The 14,669-nt window shown below is 42.5% G+C and overlaps 1 protein-coding gene across 1 annotated transcript in view; it reads right to left on the reverse strand.

Annotated features, from left to right (window-relative positions):
• The window catches only part of LOC139549506 (phosphatidylinositol 3,4,5-trisphosphate 5-phosphatase 2A-like), a 49,197-nt gene that overhangs the window by 31,443 nt on the left and 3,085 nt on the right, over positions 1-14,669 (reverse strand). The window contains exon 2 of the mRNA XM_071360078.1: positions 2,445-2,508. Coding sequence (XP_071216179.1) covers positions 2,445-2,508 — 64 coding nt within the window. The remainder of the gene's footprint in view (positions 1-2,444; positions 2,509-14,669) is intronic.

The following is a 14,669-nucleotide window of genomic DNA, read 5'->3' on the forward strand; positions in this document are numbered from 1 at the left end:
AGCGGAATCAGTGGAATGATATGAAATACATTTAAACTCAGTTTTTCACAATTCCTGACATTTAATCCTAGTAAAAAAATCCCTGCTTTAGGTCAGTTAGGATCACCACTATATTTTAAGAATGTGAAATGTCAGAATAATAGTGGAGAGAATGATTTATTTCAGCTTTAATTCTTTCATCACATTCCTAGTGGGTCAGAAGTTTACGTACACTCAATTATTATTTGGTAGCATTGCCTTTAAATTGTTTAACTTGGGTCAAAGTTATGGGTAGCCTTCCACAAGCTTCCCACGATAAGTTGGGTGAATTTTGGCCCATTCTTCCTGACAGAGCTAGTGTAACTGAGTCAGGTTTGTAGGCCTCCTTGCTCGCACACGCTTTTTCAGTTCTGCCCACAAATTTTCTATAGGATTGAGGTCAGGGCTTTGTGATTGCCACTTCAATACCTTGACTTTGTTGTCCTTAAGCCATTTTGCCACAACTTTGGAAGTATGCTTGGGGTCATTGTCCATTTGGAAGACCCATTTGCGACCAAGCTTTAACTTCCTGACTGATGTCTTGAGATGTTGCTTCAATATATCCACATAATTTTCCTACCTCATGATGCCATCTATTTTGTGAAGTACATCAGTCTCTCCTGCAGCAAAGCACCCCCACAACATGATGCTGCCATCCCCGTGCTTCAGGGTTGGGATGGTGTTCTTTGGTTTGCAAGCCTCCACCTTTTTCCTCTTAACATAACGATGGTCATTTTGGCCAAACAGGTCTATTTTTGTTTCATCAGACCAGAGGACATTTCTCCAAAAAGTACGATCTTTGTCCCCATGTGCAGTTGCAAACCATAGTCTGGCTTTTTTTAATGGAGGTTTTGGAGCAGTGGCTTCTTCCTTGCTGAGCGGCCTTTCAGGTTATATCAATATGGGACTCGTTTAAACTGTGGATACTTTTGTACCCGTTTCCTGCAGCATCTTCACAAGGTCCTTTGCTGTTGTTCTGGGATTGATTTGCCCTTTTCGACCAAAGTACGTTCATCTCTAGGAGACAGAACACGTCTCCTTCCTGAGCGGTATGATGGCTGTGTGGTCCCATGGTGTTTATACTTGCGTACTATTGTTTGTACAGATGAACGTGGTACCTTTAGGCGTTTGGAAATTGCTCCCGAGGATGAACCAGACTTGTGAAGGTCTACAATTTTTTTTCTGAGGTCTTGGTTGATTTCTTTTGATTTTCCCATGATGTCAAGCAAAGAGGCACTGAGTTAGAAGGTAGGCCTTGAAATACATCCACAGGACATCATTTTATGGAATTTTCCAAGCTGTTTAAAGGCACAGTCAACTTAGTGTATGTAAACTTTTGACCCACTGGAATTGTGATACAGTGAATTATAAGTGAAATAATCTGTAAACAATTGTTGGAAAAATTACTTGTGTCATGCAAAGTAGATGTCCTAACCGACTTGCCAAAACTATGGTTTGTTAACAAGACATTTGTGGAGTGGTTGAAAAACGAGTTTTAATTATTCCAACCTAAGTATGTAAACTTCTGACTTCAACTGTACATCAAACACATGGTTTCCATGGTGTTTGATGCCATTCCATTTGCTCTGTTCCGGCCATTATTATGACCCGTCCTCTCCTCCACTGGTAGATTGATAGGTAGGAAAGCAGAAGAGTAGGTAGTAGATTGGTTGGTAGGTAGGTAGTAGATAGAAGAGTAGGTAGTAGATTGGTAGTAGATTGGTAGGTAGGAAGGTAGGTAGGCAGTAGTTTGGTGGGTAGGTAGTAGATAGAAGAGTAGGTAGTAGATTGGTAGGAAGGTAGGTAGGCAGTAGTTTGGTGGGTAGGTAGTAGATAGAAGAGTAGGTAGTAGATTGGTAGGAAAGTAGGTAGGCAGTAGTTTGGTGGGTAGGTAGTAGATTGGTCTTGGTAGCTCAGTGTCTGAGAGTGTGCTGAATCACTTCCTGTTCATTGATATGTGGGTGGAGGGTTTACAGTGGTGTAAGGGAAGCTGTAATACCATCAGGCCCTCAACTGCCAACGGGTGGGGAGCCCGGCAGACACTCTGTTTCAGTGACGTTTCATTGAACTGAAGCCTTGGTACACCAAAGGATTTGGTGAAGAGAAACAAAAGTCAAACAGAGAAATCAGTGTGGATTCCAGGCAAGGGACCAGGAGTATGGGGGGTGGGTATTATGATATGTGAGTGTGTGTTGCGGGGGGATTGGTGACTCTCCCAGCTGCTAGACGCGGAGCACAAAGAGCCTGCTGTGTGTTTGTGTGCATGTGTGTGTGTGTGTCAGCTCAGAGCCAACACGAGCACCAGAGCCTGCCAGTTCCTACTGATCCAGTACCGTACACACAGCATATACACGCTAGATATGCATAGAACAAATACCAACTCACACCCATTGGTGTGTGTGTATGGAGGTGGTGTATAGTGGTACCTGGACTGCCAAGAATCCCTCTTCATCTGGGAGAACCCTATAGGTGTGGACATGCTTCTGAAACCTAGAGAGAGACAGAGAGACAGAGAGAGAGAGAGACAGAGATAGAGAGAGAGACAGAGAGCGAGAGAGAGAGAACAAAAAAACAGCCAAATAAAATCTACAACATAAACCAATCGTACAGATGGGCTCCAAACAGCGCAGAGAGATTCATTGAAACATTGAACTCAAATGAAATGATGAACTCTATACAGTTTTTCAATAACTCACCATACCAAAACAATAAAGATGGTGTCAAGTTTGGCTACTCTAAACATCAACTGCATATTCCAAAAAGCAGCATCGAAAGCAAATTTGAGAAAAAAAAAGAAATGCAACATCAGAAACAAAAAGTTTCCGAAAAATGGTTTGATATTGAATGTAAAACAATTAGAAAACACCTAAAGACAAATATCAAATGAAAAACATAAGCAGCAAAACAACCCAGATCTACGACATGAAAACTTTGAAACTCTGAAACAGTATAAACAAACACTGAAACGCAAGAAACTGAATTATACCAACAAGACACTTGATGAAATTGAAAATGCAATTGACCAAAATCAGTTTTGGGACATGTGGAACAATTTAAGCACAACAAAGCCACAAGAATTAGCCATACAAGATGTAGGAATTTGGAACACTTATTTTGATAATCTATACAAAAACATCCCACAAAAAGACTTGCAACAGAACCAATTAGAAATTAAAGAAAAATTGAACATCCTTGAATCAGTCATTAAAAACAACCAAAATCCATTAGATTACCCAATAACCCAACAGGAACTAAATGAAAAGCTCAAATCTATTAAATCAATCAAAGAAGGCTTGTGGTCTAGACAACATCAGAAATGAAATGCTGAAAAACAGCACACCTGAGTTGCAAAATGCTGTGCTTAAATTGTTCAACATGGTTTTAACTTCTGGCTGCTTCACTGATGTCTGGAACCAGGGGCTCATCTCCCCTATCCACAAAAGTGGAGACAAATCAGACCCCAATAATTACAGGGGAATTTGCGTAAACAGTAACTTGGGAAAGGTTTTCTGTAGCATTTTGAATTCAAGAATTCAAACCTTTCTTCAAGAATTTTTTTTAAATAAGTAAATGTTAAATTGGCTTTCTCCCTAACCATCGCACTACTGACCATATATACACCTTACACACACTAATTAATAAACACGTCCACCAAAAAAAAGGAGGGCAAAATCTTTGCTTGCATTATTGACTTTAAAAAAGCATTTGATTCTATTTGGCACAAAGGGCTATTCTGCAAAACTCTCCAAAGTGGGCTTAGTGGTAAGGTGTATGACTTAATAAAATGTAAGTACACAGAAAACAAGTGTGCAATAAAAATCAAAAAACCAAAGAACAGAATTATTTTCACAACGTCGAGGTGTGAGACAAGGCTGCAGTTTGAGTCCAAATCTTTTCAACATTTATATAAATGAATTAGCAGACATGTTGGACCATTCTCCATCCCCAGGACTCACACTATTTGACACAGAGGTAAAATACCTGCTATATGCTGATGATTTGGTTCTTCTTTCACCAACCAAAGAAGGTCTTCAACAGAACATTCATATTCTAGAGCAATATTGCCATAATTGGGCCCTGGCAGTAAATGTCCAAAAAACGAAAATCATGATTTCCCCCCCCAAAAAAACAGATGTCAGAAACACAAATATAAATTCACCCTGAACAACACCATAATTGAACACACTAAAAATTACACCTACCTTGGTCTGACCATATCTGCATTGGGAAACTTTAATATGGCAGTGAATGCACTGGAGAGCATTGTATGCAATAAAAATGAAATTATTCAAAATCAACATCCCAAATAGAATTTGGACCAAAATATTTGACAGTGTAATCCTACCAATAGCTCTTTGCGGAAGTGAGGTTTGGGGGCCACTCAAACTGGACTTTAAAATGTGGAACAAACATCCAATTGAAGCCCTACATGCATTGTTATTATTTTTGTATTTAATTTTGTATTAGTATTTACTACCATTTCATATTATTATTTGTTATCGTTTATATTGTATACATTGTTGCTTTGGTAATATTGACACAATGTTTTTCATGCCAATAAAGCAGCTTGAATTTGGAGAAAAAAAAATTGAGAGAGAGAGAGAGAAAGAAAGAGCGAGAGGAAGGAGAGAAAGAGAGCGAGAGGAAGGAGAGAAAGGAAGAGAGCGAGAAAGAGAGAGCGAGAGAGGAAGGAGAGAGCGAGAGGAAGGAGAGAAAGAAAGAGAGAGCGAGAAAGAGAGAGCGAGAGAGGAAGGAGAGAGCGAGAGGTGAAGGAGAGAGCGAGAGGTGAAGGAGAGAGCGAGAGGTGAAGGAGAGAGCAAGGAGAGAGCGAGGTGAAGGAGAGAGCAAGGAGAGAGCAAGGAGAGAGCAAGCAGAGAGAGAGCGAGAAAGAGAGAGCGAGAAAGAGAGAGCGAGAGAGAGGAAGGAGAGAGCGAGGAAGGAGAGAGAGAGAGAGAGCGAGGAAGGAGAGAGAGAGAGAGAGCGAGGAAGGAGAGAGAGAGAGAGAGCGAGGAAGGAGAGAGAGAGAGAGAGCGAGGAAGGAGAGAGAGAGAGAGCGAGGAAGGAGAGAGAGAGAGAGCGAGGAAGGAGAGAGAGAGAGAGCGAGGAAGGAAGGAGAGAGAGAGCGAGGAAGGAAGGAGAGAGAGAGAGAGTGAGGAAGGAGAGAGAGAGAGAGAGAGAGCGAGAGCGAGGAAGGAGAGAGAGAGAGAGAGCGAGGAAGGAGAGAGAGAGAGAGAGAGAGCGAGGAAGGAGAGAGAGAGCGAGGAAGGAGAGAGAGAGCGAGCGAGAGCGAGAGAGAGAGAGCGAGAGAGAGAGAGCGAGAGAGAGAGAGCGAGAGAGAGAGAGCGAGAGAGAGAGAGCGAGAGAGAGAGAGCGAGAGAGAGAGAGCGAGAGAGAGCGAGAGAGAGAGAGCGAGAGAGAGAGAGCGAGAGAGAGAGAGAGAGAGAGAGAGAGCGAGAGAGAGAGAGAGAGAGGAGGTAAAGAAGGATGGAGAGAAGAGAGAGAAGGGGGGAGGAGTTGGAGAGGGAAGAGAGAGGAGGAGGGAGTGTGTGTGCGCGCCTGTGTGTCTCTCTCTCTCTCGGTGTGTGTCTCTCTCTCTCTCTCTCTCTGTGTGTGTGCGAGTCTGTGTCTCTCTCTCGGTGTGATGAAGGTGAGGAGACAAGTTAAAGAAGTTTTTTAAGCCTTGAGACAATTGAGACATGGATTGTGTATGTGTGCCATTCAGAGGGTGAATGGGCAAGACAAAAGACTTAAGTTCCTTTGAACATGGTATGGTAGTAGGTTCCAGGCACACCGGTTTGTGTCAAGAACTGCAACGCTGCCATTTTATTCACACTCAACAGTTGAATAAAGAATGTTCCACCACCCAAAGGACATCCAGCCAACTTGACACAACTGTGGGAAGCATTGGAGTCAATATGGGCCAGCATCCCTGTGGAACGCTCTTGACACCTTGTAGAGTCCATGCCCTGACGAATTGAAACTGTTCCGAGGTCAAAAAGGGGAGGGGGGTGCAACTCAATATTAGAAAGGTGTTCTTATTGTTTGGGAAATAATTCAGACCTGGGGTTGCAAAGGGTCGGAAATTATCCACGGGAAGTTAAGCCCGGGAATTTTGCTTAAATTCATCAAAAAAGTTAGCTTATACAAGTGAACCTTTGTGGGACACACAAGGCAGTTCTAGGTCTGGTGGCATATCTTGGATAGGGGGCAGCATTTTCATGTTTGGATGAAAAGTGTGCCCAGAGAAAACTGCCTCCTACTCATTCCCAGATACTAATATATGCATATTATTATTAGTATTGGATAGAAAACCCTCTGAAGTTTCTAAAACTGTTTGAATCATGTCTGTGGCTATAACATAACTTATTTGGCAGACAAAACCCCGAGGACAAACCAGATTTTTGTTTTTGTTTTTAGGTCACTCTTTTCAATGGGTTTTCATTGGGAATCCAGATTTCTAAAGGGACCTTCTTGCAGTTCCTATCGCTTCCACTGGATGTCAACAGTCTTTAGAAATTGGTTGAGGTTTTTCCTTTGAGAAATGAAGAAGTAGCCCTGTTCAGAACGAGGGTCGAGTGAAGTGTGCTGTTTGTTAGAGGCGCGTGACAAGAAAACATGCTACACATTGTTTTCCTCCGGTATTGAACACAGATCATCCAGTCTTCAATTTTATCGATTATTTACGTAAAAAAATACCTAAAGTTGTATTACAAAAGTAGTTTGAAATGTTTGGACATAGCTTACAGGTAACTTTTGAGATATTTTGTAGTCACGTTGTGCAAGTTGGAACCGGTGTTTTTCTGGATCAAACGCACCAAATAAATTGACATTTTAGATATATAATCAACGGAATTAATCGAACAAAAGGACCATTTGTGATGTTTATGGGACATATTGGAGTGCCAACAGATGAAGCTCGTCAAAGGTAAGGCATGAATTACATCTTTATTTCTGCGTTTTGTGTCGCGCCGGGAGGGTTGAAATATGATGGTCTGTGATTGTTTGCTATCCTCAGATAATAGCATTGTTTGCTTTCGCCGTAAAGCATTTTTGAAATCTGACATGTTGGCTCGATTCACAACAAGTGTAGCTTTAATTTGGTATATTGAATGTGTGATTTCATGAAAGTTAAATTTTTATAGTAATTTATTTGAATTTGGCGCTCTGAATTGTCACTGGATGTTGGCCACGCTAGCGTCCCACATATATCCCAGAGAGGTTAAACTATCCCCAATTCAATGGAGTTGCAACCCTCTGCATGCACAGTGCATTCTACCATCAAATGTGCAGCTGATTCTCAAGATCTTGCACACTAATGAGATGCTATTGAGCCCACACTACTACACTGTCTGAGCCAAGGACTACATGCTTTCTGGTAAGTTTTGATTACAATACTGGGTCGGATTAATGTATTTTACATGACATACATGATTTTTTGTTAACTAGTAAAGTGTAGCCTACAGCAAAGTGTGTTTAAATCATTTCTAACTTGTTAACAATTTCTGATTGTTAGTTTTTGCTACCATGTGGGTTTTAGCTTGCTTGAGCCTGCTAACTGAGTGTTAATACACCTGTTTCCATACATGTTTAATTTTAAAACATTTATCTTACAAAGGAGTTGTTTAATCTAACTGCGTAACTATTTATCTGTACATGGAAATGTATATATATATTTATTTATTTTACTCGTTTAAAAAAAAATCGTTACAGGAAAATGCCACGGGAACTATCTGCAGACATTTCACTGCAGCTAATGTAGAAGGAAAAGCTGTGTCATACTGTGCCAAATCATATGTGAAGAATGCAACACAGATGCAGAATCATCTGGCCAAGTGCATAAAGTTCCCTCAGCGCTCACAACAAGCAACCTCTGTCAATAGTCCCTTTACTTCTATTTGAGGTGAAAATGATGAATCAGACACCTTATCGATAGCAACAGCTCACGGTCCTCCTGCAATCATAAGTTTTTTTGACTCAATGGAGGAATGTAGTCAGAGATATTCTGATGAATGTCTTGCTCGAGCTGTGTATGCAACTGGTTCACCTCTGATGCTCACAGGCAATGTGTATTGGAAGAGATTTCTGAATGTTCTTCACCCAGAATACACCCCTCCAACCAGACATGATTTATCTACTCATTTGCTGGATGCAGAGTTCAATAGAGTTCAAGTGAAGGTCAAGCAAATCATAGAGAAAGCAGACTGTATTGCAATCATCTCTGATGGGTGGTCGAATGTTCATGGGCAAGGAATAATTAACTACATCTCAAACAGTATTCTACAAGAGCACAGACACAAGGGACAACAGACACACTGGTCTTTACATTGCAGATGAGCTGAAGGCAGTCATCAATGACCTTGGACCAGAGAAGGTATTTGCACTGGTGACAGACAATGCTGCGAACATGAAGGCTGCTTGGTCTAAAGTGGAGGAGTCCTACCCTCACATCACACCCATTGGCTGTGCTGCTCATGCATTAAATCTGCTCCTCAAGGACATCATGGCACTGAAAACAATGGATACACTCTACAAGAGAGCCAAGGAAATGGTTAGGTATGTGAAGGGTCATCAAGTTAAAGCAGCAATCTACCTCACCAAGCAGAGAATCACCCCACCCGTTGGGGTGGTGTCATCATTTTTGACAGTCTCCTGGAGGGGAAGGAGTCTCTCCAAGAAATGGCCATATCACAGTCTGCCGATATGGACAGCCCCATCAAGAGGATCCTCCTGGTTGAAGTATTTTGGGAGAGAGTGGTAAGCAGCCTGAAACTCCTGAAACCTATAAACCATTGCACGGATTGAGGGAGACAATGCCATCCTGTCTGATGTTCAGACTCTGCTTGCAGATGTAAGAGAAGAAATCCGTACTGCCCTGCCCACTTCACTGTTGCTCCAAGCAGAGGAAACTGCAGTTCTGAAATACATCAAAAAGCGTGAAGACTTATGCCTGAAGCCCATACACGCCGCAGTGCACATGTTGGACCACCAAGTATGCTGGCAAGAACATCCTGTCTGGTGCAGAGATCAACAAGGCCTATGGTGTCATCACTACCGTGTCTCGCCACCTTGGCCTGGATGAGGGCAAGGTTCTTGGCAGTCTGGCGAAGTACACTTCCAAGCAAGGGCTTTGGGATGGAGATGCAATATGGCAGTCGTGCCAACATATCTCATCAGCCACCTGGTGGATGGGACTTTGTGGATCTGAGGCTCTTTCCCCTGTTGCCTCCATCATCCTCCAAAGCCCACCAACATCAGCCGCCTCAGAGCGCAACTGGTCCTTGTTTGGGAACACACACACCAACGCAAGCAACAGGCTGACCAATACAAGGGTTGAAAAATTGGTGGCCATCCGGGCAAATTTGAGGCTTTTTGAGCCTGACAACGAGCCATCCTCAACAAGATTGGAAAGTGACAGTGAAGATGAGGCCTCAGAGTCTGATGTTCAAGAGGTGGACATTTAAATGGTATTAATATTAATTTGCATATATTTCTGTTAATTCCCATATATTTCCATGGAAAGTTTCCACCTCTGAATATTCCCCAAAATGTGCCTCGGTATTCAGACCACTCAACTTTTCAAAATGTTGTTTTACGTTACAGCCTAATTACAGCCCCCCCAACCTATACACAATACCCCATAATGACAAAGCAAAACCAGGTTTAGAAATGTTTGCAAATTCATAAAAACTAAAAAAACTGAAATATCACATTTACATAAGTACTCAGTACTTTGTCGAAGGATCTTTGGCATTACAGCCTCAAGTCTTCTTGGGTATGACGCTACAAATGAATCCAGGCTGTAACGTAACATTTTGAAACAGTCAAGGGATCGGAATAGTTTCTAAATGCAATTTTCATGTTTGTTGAATTGAGTCTGAACTAGAGGTCGACCAATTAATCGGAATGGCCGATTAATTAGGGCCGATTTCGAGTTTTCATAACAATCGGAAATCGGTATTTTTGGGACCCGATTTTTTTATTTTTATATACCTTTATTTAACTAGGCAAGTCAGTTAAGAACAGATTCTTATTTTCAATGACGGCCTAGGAACGTTGGGTTAACTGCCTTGTTCAGTGGCAGAACGACAGATTTTCACCTTGTCAGCTCGGGGGATCCAATCTTGCAAGCTTACAGTTAACTAGTCCAACGCAATAACGACCTGCCTCTCTCTCTCGTTGCACTCCACAAGGAGACTGCCTGTTACGCGAATGCAGTAAGCCAAGGTAAGTTGCTAGCTAGCATTAAACTTATCTTATAAAAAACAATCAATCATAACATTTACATTTAAGTCATTTAGCTGACGCTCTTATCCAGAGCGACTTACAAAAATTGGAAAGTTCATACATATTCATCCTGGTCCCCCCGTGGGGAATGAACCCACAACCCTGGCGTTGCAAGCGCCATGCTCTACCAACTGAGCCACACGGGACCACGTGTTAACCACTAGTTAACTATACATGGTTGATGATATTACCTAGCGTGTCCTGCGTTGCATATAATCTGACTGAGCATACAAGTATCTAAGTATCTGACTGAGTGGTGGTAGGCAGCAGCAGGCGCGTAAACATTCATTCAAACAGCACTTTCGTGCGTTTTGCCAGCAACTCTTCATTGTGCGTCAAGCATTGCGCTGTTTATGACTTCAAGCCTATCAACTCCCGAGATGATGCTGGTGTAACCGAAGTGAAATGGCTAGCTAGTTAGCGCGCGCTAATAGCGTTTCAAACGTCACTCGCTCTGAGCCTTCTAGTAGTTGTTCCCCTTGCTCTGCATGGGTAACGCTGCTTCGATGGTGGCTGTTGTCGTTGTGTTGATGGTTCGAGCCCAGGGAGGAGTGAGGAGAGGGACGGAAGCTATACTGTTACACTTGCAATACTAAAGTGCCTATCAGAACATCCAATAGTCAAAGGTTAATGAAATACAAATGGTATAGAGGGAAATAGTCCTATAATTCCTATAATAACTACAACCTAAAACTTCTTACCTGGGAATATTGAAGACTCATGTTAAAAGGAACCACCAGCTTTCATATGTTCTCATGTTCTGAGCAAGGAACTTAAACGTTAGCTTTTTTACATGGCACATATTGCACTTTTACTTTCTTCTCCAACACTTTGTTTTTGCATTATTTAAACCAAATTGAACATGTTTCATTATTTACTTGAGGCTAAATTGATTTTATTGATGTATTATATTAAGTTAAAATAAGTGTTCATTCAGTATTGTTGTAATTGTCATTATTACAAATACATTTATTTAAAAAAAAGTTTTTTTATTTTTTATTTATTTTAAAATCGGCCGATTAATCGGTATCGGCTTTTTTAGTCCTCCAATAATCGGTATCGGCGTTGAAAATTCATAATCGGTCGACCTCTAGTCTGAACGTTCACTATATTTCTTTGTTGTCTGTATTGATTTGATTTGATTGTTATATCTACAGAACCAGTCAAAAGTTTAGACACCTACTCATTCCACGGTTTTTCTTTGTGTGCCAAGCTGTCATCAAGGCCAAGGGTGGCTAATTTGTTTCACACTTTTTTAGTTACTACATGATTCCATGTGTGTTATTTCATAGATTTGATGTCTTCACTATTATTATACAATGTAGAAAATAGTAAAAATAAAGAAACCTGGAATGAGTAGGTGTGTCCACACTTTAGACTGGTACTGTATGTATATATTTTTGTTCCTTTATTAGTAGGAAATCTACTAATCTTATTGTTGCCACTGTTTTGCCCCATATTTGGGGGTTTGTATCACTTCGGCAACACTGACCTTGTCCATAATGCCAATAAAGCTAAACATATATATATATATAAAGAGACGGAGACAGAGACAGACAGAGACCTCTCTGCCCACATGTCAGTACTTCCTTCTCTCCCCGAGCGTAAAGCAGTAGGTATCAATAGCTAGATGTCTACAGGAAACTTTGGCTGCTACCACCTCATCAGTTTTTTTACATCAGAACACATCTGTCGACCATGTTGCTAAAACATAACACTCAGAGAGGAAACACAAATACTTCCATCTGATTCAGACTATTCCACCCACCTACCTACCAGCGCACACACACACGTAAGGGTGAGCCACAAGGCTGGGTCAACTGTTCTATTTTTAGCATTTTCATGAAGATTTTTTCCCCAGGCTACTTCTGGCAATCACACAAGTATGAGGAAGAGGAAATCACACTCCAAAACAAGCTGAGATGTTTGAAAACACACCCCGTCCTTCATGGTGTGTGTGAGTGGTGGAGAGGAGTTCGACATCTCTTCCTGCTCGGATCTCATAGGGTAGAACACTGCTATTGTTCCTGTTGCAACACTCAACTATCCCAGGAATACAACTTGAGACTTTGCATGCAGAATTCTGCAAAAACATCCTCAGTGTACAATGTAAAACACCAAATAATGCACGCAGAGCAGATTTAGGCCGATACCCGCTAATTATCAAAATCCAGAAAAGAGCCGTTAAATTCTACAACCACCTAAAAGGAAGCGATTCCCAAACCTTCCATAACAAAGCCATCACCTACAGAGAGATGAACCTGAAGAAGAGTCCCCTAAGCAAGCTGGTCCTAGGGCTCTGTTCACAAACACAAACAGACCCCACAGAGCCCCAGGACAGCAACACAATTAGACCCAATCAAATCATGAGAAAACAAAAAGATCATTATTTCCAATATGTCATGTAATTAACAAAAACAACTGAACAAGCTACAACGCTATTTGTCCATAGTGGCAGAATACCTGACCACTGTGACTGACTCCAAAAAAATGAAGGAAAGCTTTCACTATGTACAGTGAGCATAGCCTTGCTATTGAGAGAGGCTGCCATAGCCGGTCTTCTCTTGAGAGCCAAAGTTCTCTTGAGAACCAAAGTGCCCACACAATGAGGTGGAAACTGAGCTGCACTTCCTAACCTCCTGCCAAATGTATTACCATTTTAGAGACACATATTTCCCTCAGATTACACAGATGCAAAAATATAAATTCAATTTTTGATCAACTCCCATATCTATTGGGTAAAATACCACAGTGTCCAATCACAGCAGCAAGATTTGTGACCTGTTGCCACAAGAGCAACCAGTGAAGAACAAACATCGTAAAAATAAACAATATTTACTGCCTATTTATTTCCCCTTTCATACTTCAACTATTTGCACCTTCCCCTTAACATTTGAAATGTCTATCATTTAAAAACATTTGTGAGTGCAATGTTTACTGTTAATTTATGATTGTTTACTGAACTTTTGTTTATGATCTACTTCACTTGCTTTGGCAATGTAAACATATGTTTCCCAAGCCAATAAAGACCTTTGAATTGAGAGAGGAGAGATGGAGAAAAAGAGAGATATGGTAGAGTGGGAGTTAGTGGGCTAAGAGCTAAGATGTCAACAGTAAGCTTCACCCCCTATGTGTGAGTTTATGATAAACCCAGTGCTGTGTTTAGTGCACTCTGCCTCCATCCCTCTGTTTCCCTCCGGTCCTCTCTGGGTTTCCCTCCGGTCCTCTTCTCACGGTTTCCCTCCGGTCCTCTTCTCACGGTTTCCCTCCGGTCCTCTTCTCACGGTTTCCCTCCGGTCCTCTTCTCACGGTTTCCCTCCGGTCCTCTTCTCACGGTTTCCCTCCAGTCCTCTTCTCACGGTTTCCCCTCCAGTCCTCTCTGGGTTTCCCCTCCAGTCCTCTCTGGGTTTCCCCTCCAGTCCTCTCTGGGTTTCCCCTCCAGTCCTCTCTGGGTTTCCCCTCCAGTCCTCTCACGGTTTCCCCTCCAGTCCTCTCACGGTTTCCCCTCCAGTCCTCTCTGGGTTTCCCCTCCAGTCCTCTCACGGTTTCCCCTCCAGTCCTCTCACGGTTTCCCCTCCAGTCCTCTCACGGTTTCCCCTCCAGTCCTCTCACGGTTTCCCCTCCAGTCCTCTCACGGTTTCCCCTCCAGTCCTCTCACGGTTTCCCCTCCAGTCCTCTCACGGTTTCCCCTCCAGTCCTCTCACGGTTTCCCCTCCAGTCCTCTCACGGTTTCCCCTCCAGTCCTCTCACGGTTTCCCCTCCAGTCCTCTCACGGTTTCCCTTCCAGTCCTCTCACGGCTTCCAGTCCTCTCACGGCTTCCAGTCCTCTCACGGCTTCCAGTCCTCTCACGGCTTCCAGTCCTCTCACGGCTTCCAGTCCTCTCACGGCTTCCAGTCCTCTCACGGCTTCCAGTCCTCTCACGGCTTCCAGTCCTCTCACGGCTTCCAGTCCTCTCACGGCTTCCAGTCCTCTCACGGCTTCCAGTCCTCTCACGGCTTCCAGTCCTCTCACGGCTTCCAGTCCTCTCACGGCTTCTAGTCCTCTCACGGCTTCTAGTCCTGTCACGGTTTCCAGTCCTCTCACGGTATTTTTCTTGTCTATATTGAATACATCATTTAAACATTCACAGTGTAGGTTGGATAAAGTATGTGAACCCCTAGGCTAATGACTTCTCCAAAAGCGAATTGGAATCAGGAGTCAGCTAACCTGGAGTCCAATCAATGAGTTGAGATTGGAGATGTTGGTTAGAGCTGCCTTGCCCCACAAAAAACACTCACAAAATGTGAATATGCTATTCACAAGAAGCATTGCCTGGTGTGAACCGTGCCTCGAACAAAAGAGATCTCAGAAGACCTAGGATTAAGAA

Source organism: Salvelinus alpinus, chromosome 22 (genome assembly GCF_045679555.1).
Source record: "Salvelinus alpinus chromosome 22, SLU_Salpinus.1, whole genome shotgun sequence".
Lineage (NCBI taxonomy): Eukaryota > Metazoa > Chordata > Actinopteri > Salmoniformes > Salmonidae > Salvelinus > Salvelinus alpinus.